The sequence below is a fragment of the Haliotis cracherodii genome, unplaced genomic scaffold (assembly GCF_022045235.1).
Source record: "Haliotis cracherodii isolate W230 unplaced genomic scaffold, xgHalCrac1.p SCAF_7, whole genome shotgun sequence".
Taxonomy (NCBI): domain Eukaryota; kingdom Metazoa; phylum Mollusca; class Gastropoda; order Lepetellida; family Haliotidae; genus Haliotis; species Haliotis cracherodii.
Window position 1 is genome coordinate 10,972,065 of NW_027266330.1, and position 17,176 is coordinate 10,989,240.

A 17,176-nucleotide genomic window follows, 5' to 3' on the forward strand; every position below is an offset into this window, starting at 1 on the left:
TTAACCCCTTCAAATTAAATACATGTTTCTTTTACTCATATCCAGTACTTCATGCTATCAGAAAGGAACCAAATTATCTTAACGTCAAACTACATGTACTTGTTTGTCCTACCTTAGTGTACAGTCCGTTTGATTCCATCTGAGACCGATGAATTGCTCACTAACTCAAAATCTAATAATTGCAACAAAACCAAAATGTGCACAGCAACATGAACTGGACAGACCAAATCTGATGGTTTGTCTCATAATTTTGGACACCCAAAATTGTTTAACAAACGATCATCATATTGTTGACATTTTTCGCCATCCCACACAAGGTAGGACCAGCCGCTCATGGAACAGCCAGGTAATGAACAAGCATGTGAATCGTATATGGGGGTCATCTCAAAAGCCGTTTTGGGTGTTCAATCGGAGTCACTGTTGCAGGTTCCTGAAGCCGTGATAGTGCATTCGGAATCGGTGTCGCTGTTGTCCAAATCACTATCGCCGCTGTTCGAGTATACCCTGATGATCACTGGCTTGATTGTGGCATGGTCCAATCCACTATGATCCCAATAATGTCTCTCTATTTCATTCTCAACTTTCTCAACACACTTTTGCCACGTTTCCTGCGTGATGGTGTCTATTGATTGTTGAACCAGTTTCTGTACATCCCGCAGTTTGAATGTTGTATTGTGCCTGGCAAAATCCGATTTAATAATACCCCAAATTGGTTCTATTGGGTTTAAATCGCAATTGCAGGGCGGCAATCGCAAAACTGAATGGCCATGTTCTTTAAGATACTCGTCAACTTTAAAGACAGGTGTGGTTTTATTAGACTTTATAATATCATACAGAACAGGTTTCGTTGCTTTTTGTGGATATGGTACTGCTTTGTATGTCAACCATTCTATCATATCGCCCTTCCTACTGTTAGAACGCACTGATATGGAGCATTGTCCATGACAACCAGACTCTTGGGGGCAATACCGGTACTAATTGAGTTTTAACCCATTCTAGGAATACCGCTCCGTTCATTTCGGTATGATAGTCTCGGTTGACCTTGGATTTTGCCTTGAAGACTAACGAACAGCCTGGTAGGAATCTCCAACTCTTGCAGCCAGCATGGAGGACAATAAGCCGCTCACCCTTGCCAAGTGGCAATTTCCTGGCACAGAAATCAGAAAAGGAGCTAGGGAACCATTGTGTTCATAACCCTCGTAACGTTTTTCTGGTATTGTGCGTAAGAAATTGTTCCTTAGTCGAACAATATCAGACCTCTCGCATAATGCATATCTATTTTCGGAGCCTACTTTTTTGTAACGGAAACCAAATTGGTTAAGCAATTTCCATAATTGATATTTTAAAATGGTCAAAGAATGATTTGTCACCATATATCTTTTAAGAGTACGGAGAGAGACATAGATATTTCGTTTATACAGAGTCTTGATGGCGTTTCTAACCATCTCTTGTTGAAATGAATTGACTATAAAACATCGCTTGGGTTCTGAGATGGTCCCCTCAGGTGTGTCACTGCAGGTTGAATCAGTACACTTTTTTAACATAGTTTTTAACTTCCTTTCTGTTATCCCAACTGCACGTGAAGTTCGTAAACGATACTCTTTCAAAGCATAATGTGGTCTACCTCTTTCACATTCTTTTTTTAAAAAATTGAAGGCATTGCAAATAATTGACTTAGCGTCGAGTGATGTTCCCATTGTTTCAAGTATAGCAATCACGCATCTATGGTTTGCTCAGCAAGCCTTACGTCACTTTCGCACATGAAACTCGCCCACCTGGCTGTTCTATGAGCGACTGGTCCTACCTGTAATGGGATGGCGAAAAATGTCAACCATATGATGATCGTTTGTTAAACAATTTTGTTATTCGGGTGTCCAAAATTATGAGACAAACCATCAGAGTTGGTCTGTCCAATTCATGTCGCTGTACACATTTTTGGTTTTGTTGCAAATATTAGATTTTGAGTTAGTGAGCAATTCATCGGTCTCAAATGGAATCAAACGGACTGTAACTGCGATTGCTGTTCGCCGTCCACTGCTTGAACATCAAGCAAGGAAAAGCATTTATAATTACATCAGTCTTCATAGGTTTTTGGTAGACATTTACAAGTTGAAAGAACACGAAGACATAGGGGACCTGTGTCCCCTTCATCGGTTGAGAACTAAATTAACCTTTTGGAGTTAAAGGACCGTTTCGGAGACAATCTGGGTCAGGTCAGGGATAAATTATGATATTCAATATATGCAGCAATAAAGTAAAAACACACAAAACAAACCATTTTGTTGTTTTAATAAGTTATATGGTTACGATATGTATGCTATGATAAATAAAGGAGATAGTAAATTAGTACATAAAATAAAACAGATAAAAGATATTAAAAATGAGACAGTGTAACTATTTTTATGAAACAAAACAAAGACAAAAGAAAAGGCTGATAAAAGTTGAGCAAAATATATTAAAGACGTTTAGTTGTAACGCATAAGCTGAGGATGGGATAAATAAAGTGTTTCCGTTAAGCTGGTAATTAAATATTTGATAAAGAAATATAAAATATAGAAAAAGTGGGTAAAACCTAAATCCCATGTAAAATCGTTGGCCTAGGCCGGAGTGGTAGGGCGGCTGGTTTTGGCAATGTTGTGATGGTGACAGCCTGGGTGAAGCCACCTTCTTGCCCTTGGTGGAAGGGCTAGATAAAGGATTTCAACTATATAGTGAGTATGGACGTCGTAGAGGACAACCCGCGCTTAGAATTTCGATCCTGATCCGAATTTCAGAAAGTTGTGTTGATTCGAAAGATTGTTCTGTTTTAGATGGTTCTTACGTCTGAGAAGCAGGTTACTGCTTTTAATAAATATTGTTGTTGGTGGGAAGACTGCTGGGGGATTGAAAGGGCTGAATAGGAGAGAAATGTTGTTTTATATTGAGGAGGTGCAGATTGATAGAGAAGAGTATGGTGTGATGGATAAAGTGGACAGTGTTAAAAACTATGGTTGAGATCCTCTGGGTGCTACAGTTAGTACAGTGACCACTAGCTTGACGTTTCTGTTTAAATAATATAGAGTTGGTGATGGGTTTGGTGCAAAGTTAGTTTAAGACTTTAGTCTAATGAAGTGCAGATCGAATGGCCAGAGGTTCTGCTCCGTTTGAACAAGAATTAGTGATAATTGGTAAAGGTTCAAACTCATGGATACCTTTGCCGGTTGAATTGTTTGTGTTTTGGGATGCATCTCTGCATATGTGTTTGTGGTGTGGCCAGGATTGTTTGATATAGTTTATTGATAGGGCAGATTTTAATTTTGAGTGAAATTGGAATGGTGTTGGTCACATATGATGTGTCGATTTGTGGTGGGGAGTTGTCTTGGATATATGTTATGTGGGGGTGTACACGTGTTATGTTTAGGTTGTGGGTATGAAGTTGTTTATAAAGATGGGTTAGGTATAGTGCTCATATGGGATTTTTTGGAGCTGTTGGTGTGTTACTTTCCTTGCATTTTGATATGTTTCTGTTATTGTTAGGTATTTTTTTTATTTGGGGCTTTGTCGTGCCCAGTGTATTTTAACTGGAATTAATTCATTTTGAAAAGTTGGGGTGTCCATGTTAGGTGATACTCCTACATTATTTTCTTTTTGAAATATACTTTCTTCAGTATTTATGTTATGGCTGTGAAATATGGTCTTAAGTTCGCCAGTTTGCAGTAACCTCTGGTCCGGAGTAATAAGATTATATTTTGCAAGTAGGAGTTTTAGTTGTATGTTAATATTTGTTTAATAATATGTGAGGTTACGCAACGGGGCGCTATAAACAGGGCTCATTTCAACGTTTACCTGGTTTTAGAATTCACTGCAAACACGAAAACGTCGTTTTTTATCGTATATGGTCACTGGACGAAAACACGACGTTATTTGGACGTTTTCAAACCATCGTTTTTCCGTCCAAATAACGTCGTTATTTGACATCGGAATTTACTGGGAGAGAATGATATCATCAAGCTCCTCCCTTTCTTGATTGACATTGTCAATCAAGCAACAGCGTCTGCCGGTATTTCTACTTCTCAGATTTCATTGGTCAGTTAGATTACAGGCCCTAGTTTGACGCTGTACTCGAAGCACTTAGCGGAAGTACTGAAATCAATCGTTCTGCGCATGCGGATTTGTTAATGCCTTGTCCAAATTTTCCGTTCTGTGCATGCGCGACTTTGCGTATTGTTTTTCTTAAATTTAATGTCACCACTATTTGACAATGATTCATAAACACAGTCTCGTGATAGGTTCGGAATCGTACAATGTCGCTAAAATTTATGGCACGTACTTTATCAGCACGCATTTCCCATTAACTAATACAATGAAAACGGTAAATTTTGTCAAAATAATTAGGAAAGCGCAAGGCTCAGGAACGTCTAAGTACAGGAAAAGGATTTATTCTTTCGCAAGTTAAATAATCGTCAAATACGCAAACCAATATCAACTGGCTTTTAAAACTTATTTTTGTAGAAGGTGATCTTGGTGTATATTGCCAGATATTAGTACCACCATAATATGACTTTCAATAAGTGGCGATAATGCCGAAAATAGAATAATAGTTTTGAATTGTTACACGAAGGTGGTGGAGGATAAAATAGCTTATAATATCTATTCCTGTGGCTGAGGATGTGCTTTTGTTGAGGTTGATTGTTTGGTAATTAGAGTTTTATTAAGTTTGGGTAATAAAACACCAGCTGCCCCTAGCCCTATTCCACGTTGTAAATCACCAACCCGAGGCAAAAGTAGGCAGACTGGGTGACGAACCGATCGTCATAAGCGTTGAAATTGTGCAGCGCGTCGAACACCGGGGACATGCTTTAATCTCCCCGCAGTGGAGGAATTGTTCGTTTGGGAAACAATTTCGCCTGCCGTTGTGTTATCGTATGTTTTACACTTTTTCCGTATTTCCACTTAATTTTGGTCAAGCATTTGTGTTTAAATTTTCCCTTAAGTATTAAAATCTGCAAAGTTGCTATGTTGACTTCACTTGCTCTTTTACAAAGGTCGGGGTTCAAATTCGAAATTTGCATTTTGAAGCCCACATCACTAATATCGGGTAAAAACAAGGACATCGCCAATCTCGATTCCTTCGGTGATTTAAGTCTTGAACGAACCTCGATTCGTCAGAAAACATGGCCGAAGCCAAATGTCGAGTATCCCAGTGTCACGCAAATGTATCTGTTAATGCCATGGTTCTGAATAATCTGTCCTGGACTGGACTTATTGTCGCTGGGCGCCCAGAGCGGCATCGATCATCAACGTTATATGTTCGTTGGTAATTAGTTTGTTGGCCCACAATCTGCTGATGACGGATTGAGCTGCATGCAGCTTTTTTGCACCAATATTCTGACGTGTGCCCACCTGCAACATGCTTATGACATGAAAACGTTGAACACTTTGCAAACGTCGCATGATCAATGTTGTTACCTCCTTGATGTGTGTTTGTTGTTTAACGCCGCACTCAGCAACATTTCAGCTATATGACAGCGGTCTGGACCAGATAATCTATTGTTTGACATCATGAGCATCGATCCACGCCATTGGCATATGCTGACATGCACCAACCAAGTAAACGAGCTTGACCACCCAATCCCGTTTTTCGCCTCTTACGACAAGCATCGTCGCCTTTTATGGCATGCGTCGGTTGCTGAAGATCAATTCGCTCCCAAATCATCACGCGTGGCTTCTTTAATGTTTAGATGTGTTTAATAATTTGTCTTTGAGCATTTGATTCCAGGAAAGTATTATGCGTCTGCTCAGAACCGAGTCGGAGTGACAATGGTAAATCTGGCATACCACTTGCACTGCTGTAGGTCATGTGTTTCATGACTATCACAATGTTGTGTTTGGGAGCTTGATTTCTTCGGGAACCTTCTTGCTGCTACATGTATGTTCACACAAAGCTGAATTGATGTACAAAGTTAACAATGTAACGAGGAAGCTATTGGGATTAAAGGAAGAGAAGGCAATTAAACACAATGTAAACATAGTGATAAGGATGGGTTATGGTGAAAATATAAAGTTGCATGTCTCCAGAGTCTATAAAATGACAAAATCATGCTGAAGACGTTCCCATCGTCACAGTTAGCATCACGTCAAAATTAACACGTGTAGCAAATTTCACATCTAGCAACAGTGTGTTTACAGCAATTCCTCCTTGACAATTTCAAACATTGACATATATTAAATGCTTAGAAATGAGTTTCCACGTCGGTTTCGACAACAGCGTTTGGGTTCCTGGTTAACATTACCCTGGATTCTAGAACAGATCATGTGCCTCACTTAAGACCTCCAACTGTGACACATTCTGGAGATTCGTGAGTGCAATTATTTATGTAATAGGCTTATTATTTATGGCTGCTGCCTTATTTGTTTTATTTTTTTAACCGTTTTTTTTTTCCCTTTTGATTGTAAACCTGATCCTGTGTATTTAAGTAAAACTTCATCTTGTGTGGTTATTTACTAATTTGACAATTTATTTCTGGAAGAAACGATTTTAGGAATGAAAATGTAACAAATTGAAGGAACAATTGATAGGAAGAACAAGACTTCTCTTTCGTGTAGGAAATAAATGCAAACTATATGTTCTAGTGCATCCTACCTTCATTCTGCTGCCACTCCTAGTCATCGAACTCTTGATATCTCAGCAAAACAACATCTAAACAACACATTCAAAACAATAACAGAGTCAAATTCATCGGTAAAACTACAAACTGACTTCCATTCTTGTATAAACCATTTGACCTGTCCGCGTATATTGTCTCATCTCCTACTTAATTTAGCTAAAAGTGCAAATTCAAACCACGAGTATTTCTTACAGCTATCGTTCAGATACCAGTCACAGAGTAACTGGAAATAGTTCTAATAATCTGACAAATATTGGATCAGGGAAGTTATAACGTTCAAAATCACACTATGGACCAGTACATTTGATTATCCGTAAATCACTGGTTATTGTAGTCCAATTCAATTAATGTCAGTCAACGTTTACTGAAAACAAATAAACCGTTCCTTAAATGTCACTGACATAACAATGTTTACCCAGTATTTGACCAATTGAGTTGGTTTACGAATTTTTGTATGTGGAAATTTTGAATTATTAAATCGTAGCTGTAAAACATATTTAGGTAAAAACTAAATGGAGGACATGGTCATTGTCAAATATTGATATCACAAGCAAACTGTTATCCAGACAAACACAAACATATTAATCTCAGAAATTATCAAAGCACTAAGTTGAACGAACAAAAGGTGTTTTTCAGGTACTTTCAAAAAGAAACGCAGAGTATCCACGCCCATTCCTCACAATTTCCCCTAATCCTAACATACAAATTGCTTATTCCCTACCATAACCTGGGACCTACCTGATTCAGGTGAACTAGAAATAAGACATTTGTTTGCAATACATGCAGAATATACACAACTTAAATGTGTCTATATGTTAATTTTAGGTGTAAGGTGATATCTATATTAAGAACTACTTACCACTTTCTTCCCCGACGCTTCTGTTAAAGAAGAATATGAATGTTTTTGATGAAGATTTAGAAGAAATAGTTTATTCAAATCCAGAGGATAGATATTCACAGGTAATAGGTAGGTGAAAGACCAGAGACCATGGCTTAGCATAATTCAGTTTAGGTAAAATAGCTTAATAATATATTACCTAAAATGAATAATACTAAGCCATGGCGTGCATAACTGCAGTGCAAGTCACACAACTTTCACCTACATAATACATAGTACCTGTGAATATCTATCCTCTGCATTTGAATAAAGTAACTTGTTTGAGAGATCGCGGAGAATCGCCCTCCATGGTGTTTGAGCAGAGTTTAATGTTTGCACTAATTTGGGGTTAATACCTTACATAAGGCTGCTCCAAGCAGTTTGTGCAACTGAAGCAGTGCACTTTCCATGTGTTACGTGCCGATTCCCAAATTGAAACAATGTTAACCTCAAAATCTGTACGTAAATGATTTTAGAAAAAAAAACCAACAAATGGCGTACAACCAACAATTCATTAAGTAAACAAATCAATACAAATTACAGAAAATCAATTACAATGGCAGTACACAATGGAGTGGTAGTATAATACTCAATGGCAATATATAATATGATGGCAGTGGTCAATATCAAATACACAAATACAGTGGTGATAGCATAAGTTATTGATAATAATTTACATTCACCCCGCGGCGACAGCTTGACCGCTTCCTAAAGGGTTGGTTGGTTGGTTGGTTTGTTGTTTAACGCCGCACTCAGCAATATTCCATCTATATGACGGCGGTCTGTAAATAATCGCAATTGGGATCGATGACCGTGCATCAACCAAGTCAAGCCTGACCACCCGATCCCGTTAGTCGCCTTTTACGACAAGCATAGTCGCCTTTTACGGCAAGCATGGGTCGCTGAAAACCTATTCTATCCCTGATCTTCACGGGTCGCTTCCTAAAGGGGCTAGACAGGGATTCCGGGGACATGTGCTATCCTCACAAGGAAGCGAAAGTTTACACAACACACTAGCATCTACATAATTATAGTAACTGCCTGACGATTGCTTTCGTCACATATTACGACATTCCTGACGACTAATCACTCTCCCAACACAGTGCAATGAGCGTCTACTGAATCTTAAGATAAAAAATGTGAGACAGGTACAGTTAGGAGATACACATAGTGTGTTTTCAATGTAGAACTAGGTAACCAGTAGATTTAACCCCGCAAAATTGAATTTGGAACCGAATGTTACATTTAGCGCGGTTAAATCTGCAGGTAACCAAGCTCTACATTGGAAACACAGTATGTTTATCTCCATTCTACCATGACACTCTTTGGTGTTAGCAATATATTAAGTGAAGCGGCATGGGTTGAGTCATGCAGTGTTTTGAGTTTGTTATCGATCTGTAATACGGAATTACCGAACAAAATATGGCGTTGTCTATCCTCAAGCAATGTGTTTACACCGTAATACTTCACTCGAACATATGACAGGCATTGAAAACATATAAGCACGGCAACTTGGTAAGCTAACATGAGGTGGGCATCCTTAAAGAAAACAAAGTAAGCTTTGCAAGGCTTTCGTCACCATTATGACGTCATATCGCTCATTGTGACATAAAATATATGACGTCATAGTCGTATATAGAAAAGGTTCAAATTTCCAAGCTCTCTGTTGTCTCCAAAACGTAAATACATTCCCTTTGTAGATTTTTATAGTGTTTTCTGCACGAAATGTATTGCCACACATCCTTTGATTATTGTAGTAACCGCATCTGTGCATTTTGTAACCAATAATTGTTGATATAATTATTTAAATATGCCTACCGACAATGACTGAAAATAGCACTATTCTATGAATATTAGCTTCCGCGGTGGTGCGGCCGTATAACAAGCTGTTTCAATCAGAGGTCTATTGTGATTTAAATGGCTCTGATTGACCAGATTCTTGATCAGAATCGAGTAAATTCCAAAATTCATGGTAGAATCATTGTTAAACAATAAAATACACTGGCATATAACACTGTCCTCCTTCGGAGAAAGAAAATTTGACCATAATGATAACAAGAAAGGCGATCTTGATCTTTCCCACGATGTACACAGCCTAACCAGCTACTTGCAATTTCTACAGTTCCCCCACCAGTCTGGTGGCACCAGGACATCACAGAATATTTTGCACGAGTCCACGGCCTAACAGAAGTTTACACGACACACCTAAATATAGTAACTTCCTGACGACTGCTTACATTAAGTAGTACTGCATTCCTGCTGACTGATCACTGTCCAAATACAATGTAATGAGCGTCTAATGATTTTCAGCAGAAACAATGTAACACAGTTACACATATTGCTGAACAATAAAATATAATACACGGAATATGAAACAGTCTTGATTATCTGCCGAAACAGAATTCATGGATTTTTTTCCCTCAGTGAGGCATGTCGTGTGAAGATTTGATTCGCTTGGGGCAAGTTCAAATAGCTCAGTAATATCATCTTATGTTTCACATACTATTCAAGTAGATGGTACCCTGAATCTCCACGAGCTCCTTTAGGTCAAAAGGTTATCTTTTTGGTGAAAAGGCTATAATTTAGGGAGCGACCATTTGATATTCTAGGGGGGGGGAAATAAATTGTCCCCTAAAACACGTGAAAAAAATAATTATGCTTCTAACCCCTTCCCCAGTATATTAAATGGTCGGTCCCTTCAAAATATCTCAACTGTTCAGGAAGGAACACAGAAAGAAACATTGACTCTCTGCAAACCATACTGTGGCCCGATCTATCATCAACCAGTCAAATCGTGATCATCATAGCGATATCACAGCCATTTTTACGAACAAAGTCCAATCACAATTAACGTATTATAAGCTTTTGCTTTCCAATTTTTCTGCGATGCCTACGATTCTTGATCGTTCTTAGAAATTACTTATACGGATCCATACTGCATGCTTTTCTCAATAATATCATGCAAGTTATGAAACGAAATTTGTTAGACTATCAGAGATTTCAAAAGATAACAATACGCCAAGTTCAGCGAGCGGGAAAGACACGCGACCAACCGCAGCAGAGTCACATGTCATCTAGTGCAAGTGACAGTAATTCGAATAATGTTGCACACGGTTCGGAACAGTAGTACAAAACACGAAATTATTCCAACAGTATGGCCGTGGATGGAAAAGACTTTGAAATGGATGATTTGTTCCGTTAGCACTGTCCATAAGAAGAAAAACACACTTACTAACTGCATCAACCATCGCTCCTGTACTTTGAATCGTCATGTAAATTCGTCTGACCACGAGGATTCGGTTGGAACCGTAAGTTAAAAGAAACATTCTACCATGAATTTGGAATTTACTCGATTCTGATTGGTCAATCAGAGGCTATTAAATCACACTAAACCCCCTCTGATTGAAACAGCTGGTTTGATGACCGCATGACCGCGGAAGCTGATATTCACAGAATAGTACTTTTTCAGTCATTGTCGGTAGGCATATTTACTACAATTACAGGTTACCAAATGAACAGGTGCGGTTACTACAATATTCAAAGGATGTGTGGCAATGGATTTCGTGCAGAAAACACGATAGAAATCTACAAAGGGAATGTATTTATGTTTTGGAGACATCAGAGAGCTTGGAATTTTGGCCCTTTTCTATATACGACTGTATACACATAGCTTTTGCGTCACAATGAGCAATGTGACGTCATAATGTTTACGTGCTATGTAGAGCCACAGCCTTACAAAGCTTACTTTGTTTTCTTTACGGATGCTCACCTCATGTTAGCTTACCAAGTTGCCGTGCTTATATGTTTTCAATGCCTGTCATATGTTCGAGTGAAGTATGCTTGAGTATACACAGCGCCATATTTTGTTCGGTGATTTCGTAATTCAGATCGATAACCCACTCAAAACACTGGACTCAACCCATGCCGCTTCACTCAGTATATTGCTAACACCAAAGAGTTCGCGTTTTGTTTAGTCATGGTAAAATGGAGATAAACATACTGTGTTTTCAATGTAGAGCTACGTTACCTGTAGATTTAACCGCGCGAAATTTAACATTTAAAACCTCACGCTGCGTGTTCGGTTCCAAATTCAATTTAGCGCGGTTAAATCTACCGGTAACGTAGCTCTACATTGAAAACACAATATGTATCTCCTAATTATCGGCATGGATATTATTTGGAAAAACATTTCATCTCTGTATACTCAGTTGGCAAGTACGCGTTCGATGGCTTAAGTAAAATCGTTTCAAACTTTCTCGTCTCTTTTTCTAATAAACTTTCAAATTGAATTGAAATAAATAATGTTACATAGAATAGAAGATGTAATCCATAAAGAAATGTCATGTTTTAACGTAGTAACAGTAAAGAAGAACAACTGGAGAAAGTAGGCAAATCACTTGGTAAGAACATGTTAGAAAAGATGTACTCAGCTATTTTTGGTAATGTAGGCCTAAATTGTGTTGGGGTATTCAACTAAATATTGCTTATTTGTGTTTAATAAGTAATTCACATGTGATTTTGGTTATGGTTGTTCGTAATTAATTGCAATATTAGACTCTGGATACATGTTATACCTACACAGTTTATAAGAAAATCACATTTTTAGTTTTGTCAAATCAGTATAACTTCATTCAATACGTTTTTCATATCTTACCAACATACTTTCTGCTGTTTCGCATATTCATAGTTTGATTATTAGAAGTTGCAATGATGCTAATTAAGAGAACATCCAACATTGTCCTTCACACATTCTATTCCAGGCTGCAGATGGGGTGATAAGAAGAAACATGTCATGAAAGATGCTACATACACTTCAGGATCAGCAGGAGATGAGTTTCGGGCATGTGTGACAGAAGCTATTTATGGATAATATCAGAGATCAGCTTCTGTGATGGTTGGAAGTCACCATGGTGTTGATACAAGTTACTGTATATGTTGCTGCTGTTACCAAAGCCCTTACTGGCCTAAAGGATAAAGATGTCAAAGAAAGGAAAACAGCTTCAAAATAAATTGCAGGAGAAAATGAATGATGATGCGAAAACTGAAATGGTCTCCAAAGCCCACAAGTTGGATCTCTAAAGAAGTTAATGAAATAAGAGTGGAGTTCTGTGACAGCCTCACTAGAAATATAGATGATAGATACCCCCAGGATTCTACCTATGTTGCTTCAGTTTTCAGTGTCTTTGGCTTGAGATCTCTCTCCCTTCTGGCAAACGAAGATGAGAGAACAAAAAGGAACTTCAGCTACTTATTGATTATTATGGAGCTGATGCCAAGAGAGGTTAGTGCACAAGTCAGGCAATGGGTTGATGAGCCTATGTGTCACTCAGAGTGACTCCTTGCAAAGAAAGTAGGTTTAGAACAAATGTATCCAAGAGACAGCACCAAGATTCTTGGTAAGTTCTACTTTCACAGAGATACGTTTCTACATCGGCTCATTCTTGCAATGTTGTGCTTCATCATGCTATATCAGACGGCAGATTGTGAACGAGGCTTCAGTTGCCCAAATGGAATGAAAGCCTCGATGAAGGTACCACAGGACGGTGGTTCCCTTAAGGATTTCAGCTTAAGCAATCTGTACAGATTTTGAAAGAGACGAAAGACAGAAGCATTTAGAAGTACACTCTTTAAAAAAAGAAACGCATAGTTACAAAATAAGGATTTTTATTAAGCGGATGTAAACGTATCTACACAGAATATGCATGTACACAATCAAATGAAATTAGACACAGTGATCGACAAAGGCATTGTCAGCATTAATTCAGTTCAGTCATTGCACATGTGTAGCCACAATGGGGCGTCATGATCAGTACCTTGTCACACTACCTTTTGCAGCCGTCACTGCTCGACACCTCATTGGCACAGATTGCACAAGTCGTCGGATATTTTCGTGTGGAATTCTTCGCCATTCCTCCTGTAAGGCGTTGGCGAGTTGTGCCAATGTGTGGGGACGCTGGTGACGTTGTTCAATTGGGTGGAGATCAAGCGATTTGGACGGCCATGGAAGGACATTGATGTTCTCATTAACAAGGAAATTAACTGTTGCACGTGCTGTGTTGGGCCGAGCGTTGTCTTGTTGGAACAGCTCCCTCTGGTGGTCCAAAGTTGAGATTCCCGTGAAGATTCCAGGATAGAATAGGTCTTCAGCAACCCATGCTTGCCGTAAACAACAAACCAACCAACCAACCAACCAAATTTGGGAGGAGGTGAGGACGCAGAATTTGGTCTATGTATCGGTTTGCTGTAAGATTGCCCTGGACAACCACTAACTGTGATCTACCCGTGTTGGATATGGCTCCCCTAACCATGACACTCCCTCAACCAAATCGAACGCAGTTCGGCGCTAAACGTTCACGTCGACGTCGGTATACACGTTGTCTTCCATCCCGTCGTTGAAGAAGAAAACGTGACTCATCGCTGAACCAAACGCGTCGCCAGTTCCTGAGATCCCATGCCTGTACTCTGTTGCACCACCGGACACGTCGTTGACGGTGTAGACGTCGCAAGACATTCCAACATTTGGTCGTCTCGCTCGAATTTCCCACTTCCCTCCGACGATTTCTGATGGTTTGTTTGGAAATTCTTCGCATACCGCGCACTTGTCCTGCAGTGTCCGTTGCTTTTGCAAATCCATTCCGAAGCTGATGGATGTACCGATCCTGAGCAGGGACGGTCACTCTAGGTCTTCCACTTTTGGGGATGATCTTGAGTTCAGTAAGTGCGGGTATATCGATCCCATAGTCGGGATATGGTGCTTTGGTGAACGTTGAAGTGTCTTGCAACGGCAGATTGGGACTCCCCTGCTTCCAAACGTCCAATGGCGATATTACGGTCAGCTGCAGTTAATCTTGGCATTTTTCGATCTCCGTTCCGACCGAAAATTCGTAATGAACTGATGAATTTTGTACGATCTTTTATAGTCAGTGTCTCTACTCTTGTTTCCAAAATTTTGCACGGTCATTGTGCTGAAAACTTTTTCTGGACGCAATTTCCGTGCATCCTTTGCATTTTTGCTTATAAACGTTTACAAAAAAACATTTAGAGATGTGTTTGCGGGCAATGCACAACAAATATGACATGATTAACGGGAATCAAACATAAGAATTGTCTTTATGACGATTGCTGGGAAAACAAATCTAATTGGAATTCTCAAAACACCTATGCGTTTCTTTTTTTGAAGAGTGTAGTAGTCACTCAGTACTGTGACTACCATTGTGCCAGTGTATTTTCGTGACTTAAACCAGCTTTGTGATTAGATTTCAACACTGTGATTTCTTATTGAAAACCGTGAATGTCACATGATGCTTAGGATTCATCAAACACTGTACAACAGTATATCATATTTAATTCAAAAAGCTATGACAATTAAAATATTACCTGTCATCCTCAGGTTCTCCACGTAACCACTGCACTACATTGCTGCAAGAAATGTTAAAATATGGTATGGATACTCACAGAATATCAGTATATGATACAAACGGAATTCATGGAACAATAGAATCAGAACAAAATTATTGCTATAGTTCAAACAGTTTAGTACATACGGCAGGTATTAAATTAGAGCTAAATTCAGCGCTAAATTTGAACCGACTGTACAAAATATTTACCATTCTAAAATACCAAAGATATGCATGAACTATTTCATATTTCCGAAGATAATAAGTGATTCCTTCTTGGAGTCCAAAATGTTCATCAGGTAGCCTTTCAAACAAGTGTGTTGTAATGTGTATGTTACACCCAATCTGTGCAACTGCCCAAACAATTATCTTCTAATTGCATGCAATAGGCAATAGTTAAATAATTCTCCATTTTTTTCACAATATGAGCAACAAGCTTGCTCATTTCACGCAATGGGCAGGTAAGTGTTTTGCCCAAAGCACGCAATTGAAATTGGTATTGTTTTACATGTTTTGTTTTCAACAAGAATCGTCATACATTTCAAAAATTCTCTCAATTTGAGAAGATATAATTAACGTACGGTTTTTCTTATCAAACATTAAACTATTTGTGCCACAATTGCATTAGTTTAACCTTTCGAAAATAATATACCATCAGAATATTTGTAAAAATTGGAGAAAACATAACTAGTAAATTTCATTTAGATCAAAGGTGAACATGTTTACGTTACGAAAACACCTCTCAAATATGGAGAAATGTAATAGAAGGAACACCTTTTAAAAGGATAACTTGTTTCATTCATTCGGGTAAATTGATATCAAAACAATATACTGTAGGTCAATTATACACAACACAGCCCATGCTTGTAAGCAGCAAATCCAATTTTGTGAGTAGATTTACTTCAGCAAAGATCACTGTTTAGAAATTTTTAAAAATTAATAATGTTGATCACATTTATTTGGTGCACATTAAAGTCTACATTTATCAGGCGTATCATTTTCGGGCCGTTTTTTATTTGTGTTTTACAGGAGTTAAGAAATAAATAATAATTTCTGAGTTAATGTTGATGCATCCGTGTCTGAAAACGATTCAGTTAACAGATCTTTGTAAAATAACCCGATGAATTGATCCTTATAAAATAGCTTTGTCCTTTTGAGATCTGTGAAATTTCAAAACTCATACAAGTCACTGTCAATTGCATACATGGGACAAGCCTGAGCAAACCGCCTGCCAGATTGGGTGTTTCTCTCTCTCTCTCTCTCTCTCTCTCTCTCTCTCTATATATATATATATATATATATATATATATATATTGTATATATTGTTTTACACAGAAATATATGAGTGAGTTGTGTTTAACGCTGCTTTGAACAGTTCCAGTTAATATCACGGCGTGTCAGCTTAATGTGGGAGGAAAGCCAAAAGTGATGCAGGTCTCAGACTTCGAAGAAGGTTTCCGGCGTTCCCAAAGGGATGCAACTATGTACAGCGAATCGCGGCGACTTAGACGAGTGGGCCACCCGTGCCCCCTCTACGATATGACATGCATCCGTGATTCGGAAAACACTGACTTTTTCTGCCTGTTTCTAACACTGATTCCTGGACTCAAGAACAGATCGTGTGCCTCATTCAAGATATTCAACTGTGACAAATACTGGACTTTTGAACTATTGTCTAATATTCCTACATGCCACATAGTTTGACCCAGTGTATTGCCTTTAACCTAAGACTGCGTATTTCAATATGATTTGTTAATTTCTTTAATCTTGTGTTGTTATTTACAATCATGGGCGTACATAACTTGAAACAGTGAGTTCTTCCAGAGGATTCCAAGAAGTCGGACATCATCTGACGTGCGGCACTTGGCAACACTGAACTTAATCCTCACACAGAGATGAACTGCAATAAATGACTAATGAGTTTTGTGATGCCTAAATTGTTACAGAGCTCGCAGAGAATCGCCCTCCTTTCTCTTTGAGCAGTATTTGATGTCTGGACTAATGCATCATTACACACTCCTTCAAGGATATCGATAGCTGCCATCTTCTCAGACACACTTTTGGCGTGAATAAGACATATATGGCTGCTTGGATTTCTGTCAACTGTCTAGGTAACTGAAACAGTGCACTGTGGGTTTCTACCTTCACTTTCCATGAAATACGTCAGAGAACAATCAGTCTCTATTATCGACCGAAACAAATTCCAGGAGGCTGTAAAGGCAAAATAGTGGTTAACATTGTATGAATGAATCGCT

General features: G+C 38.6%; 1 protein-coding gene across 2 annotated transcripts in view; it reads right to left on the reverse strand.

Moving 5' to 3' along the window:
• Positions 1-17,176, reverse strand: part of LOC139448582 (multiple epidermal growth factor-like domains protein 11) — a 52,572-nt gene that overhangs the window by 8,582 nt on the left and 26,814 nt on the right. For both annotated transcript variants that reach the window (XM_071230152.1, XM_071230151.1), the window contains exons 10-12: positions 14,902-14,943; positions 7,507-7,526; positions 6,623-6,679 (exon numbers count right to left, since the gene is read on the reverse strand). In XM_071230152.1, the coding sequence (XP_071086253.1) occupies positions 6,642-6,679; positions 7,507-7,526; positions 14,902-14,943 (100 nt within the window). In that variant the 3' untranslated portion in view covers positions 6,623-6,641. The remainder of the gene's footprint in view (positions 1-6,622; positions 6,680-7,506; positions 7,527-14,901; positions 14,944-17,176) is intronic.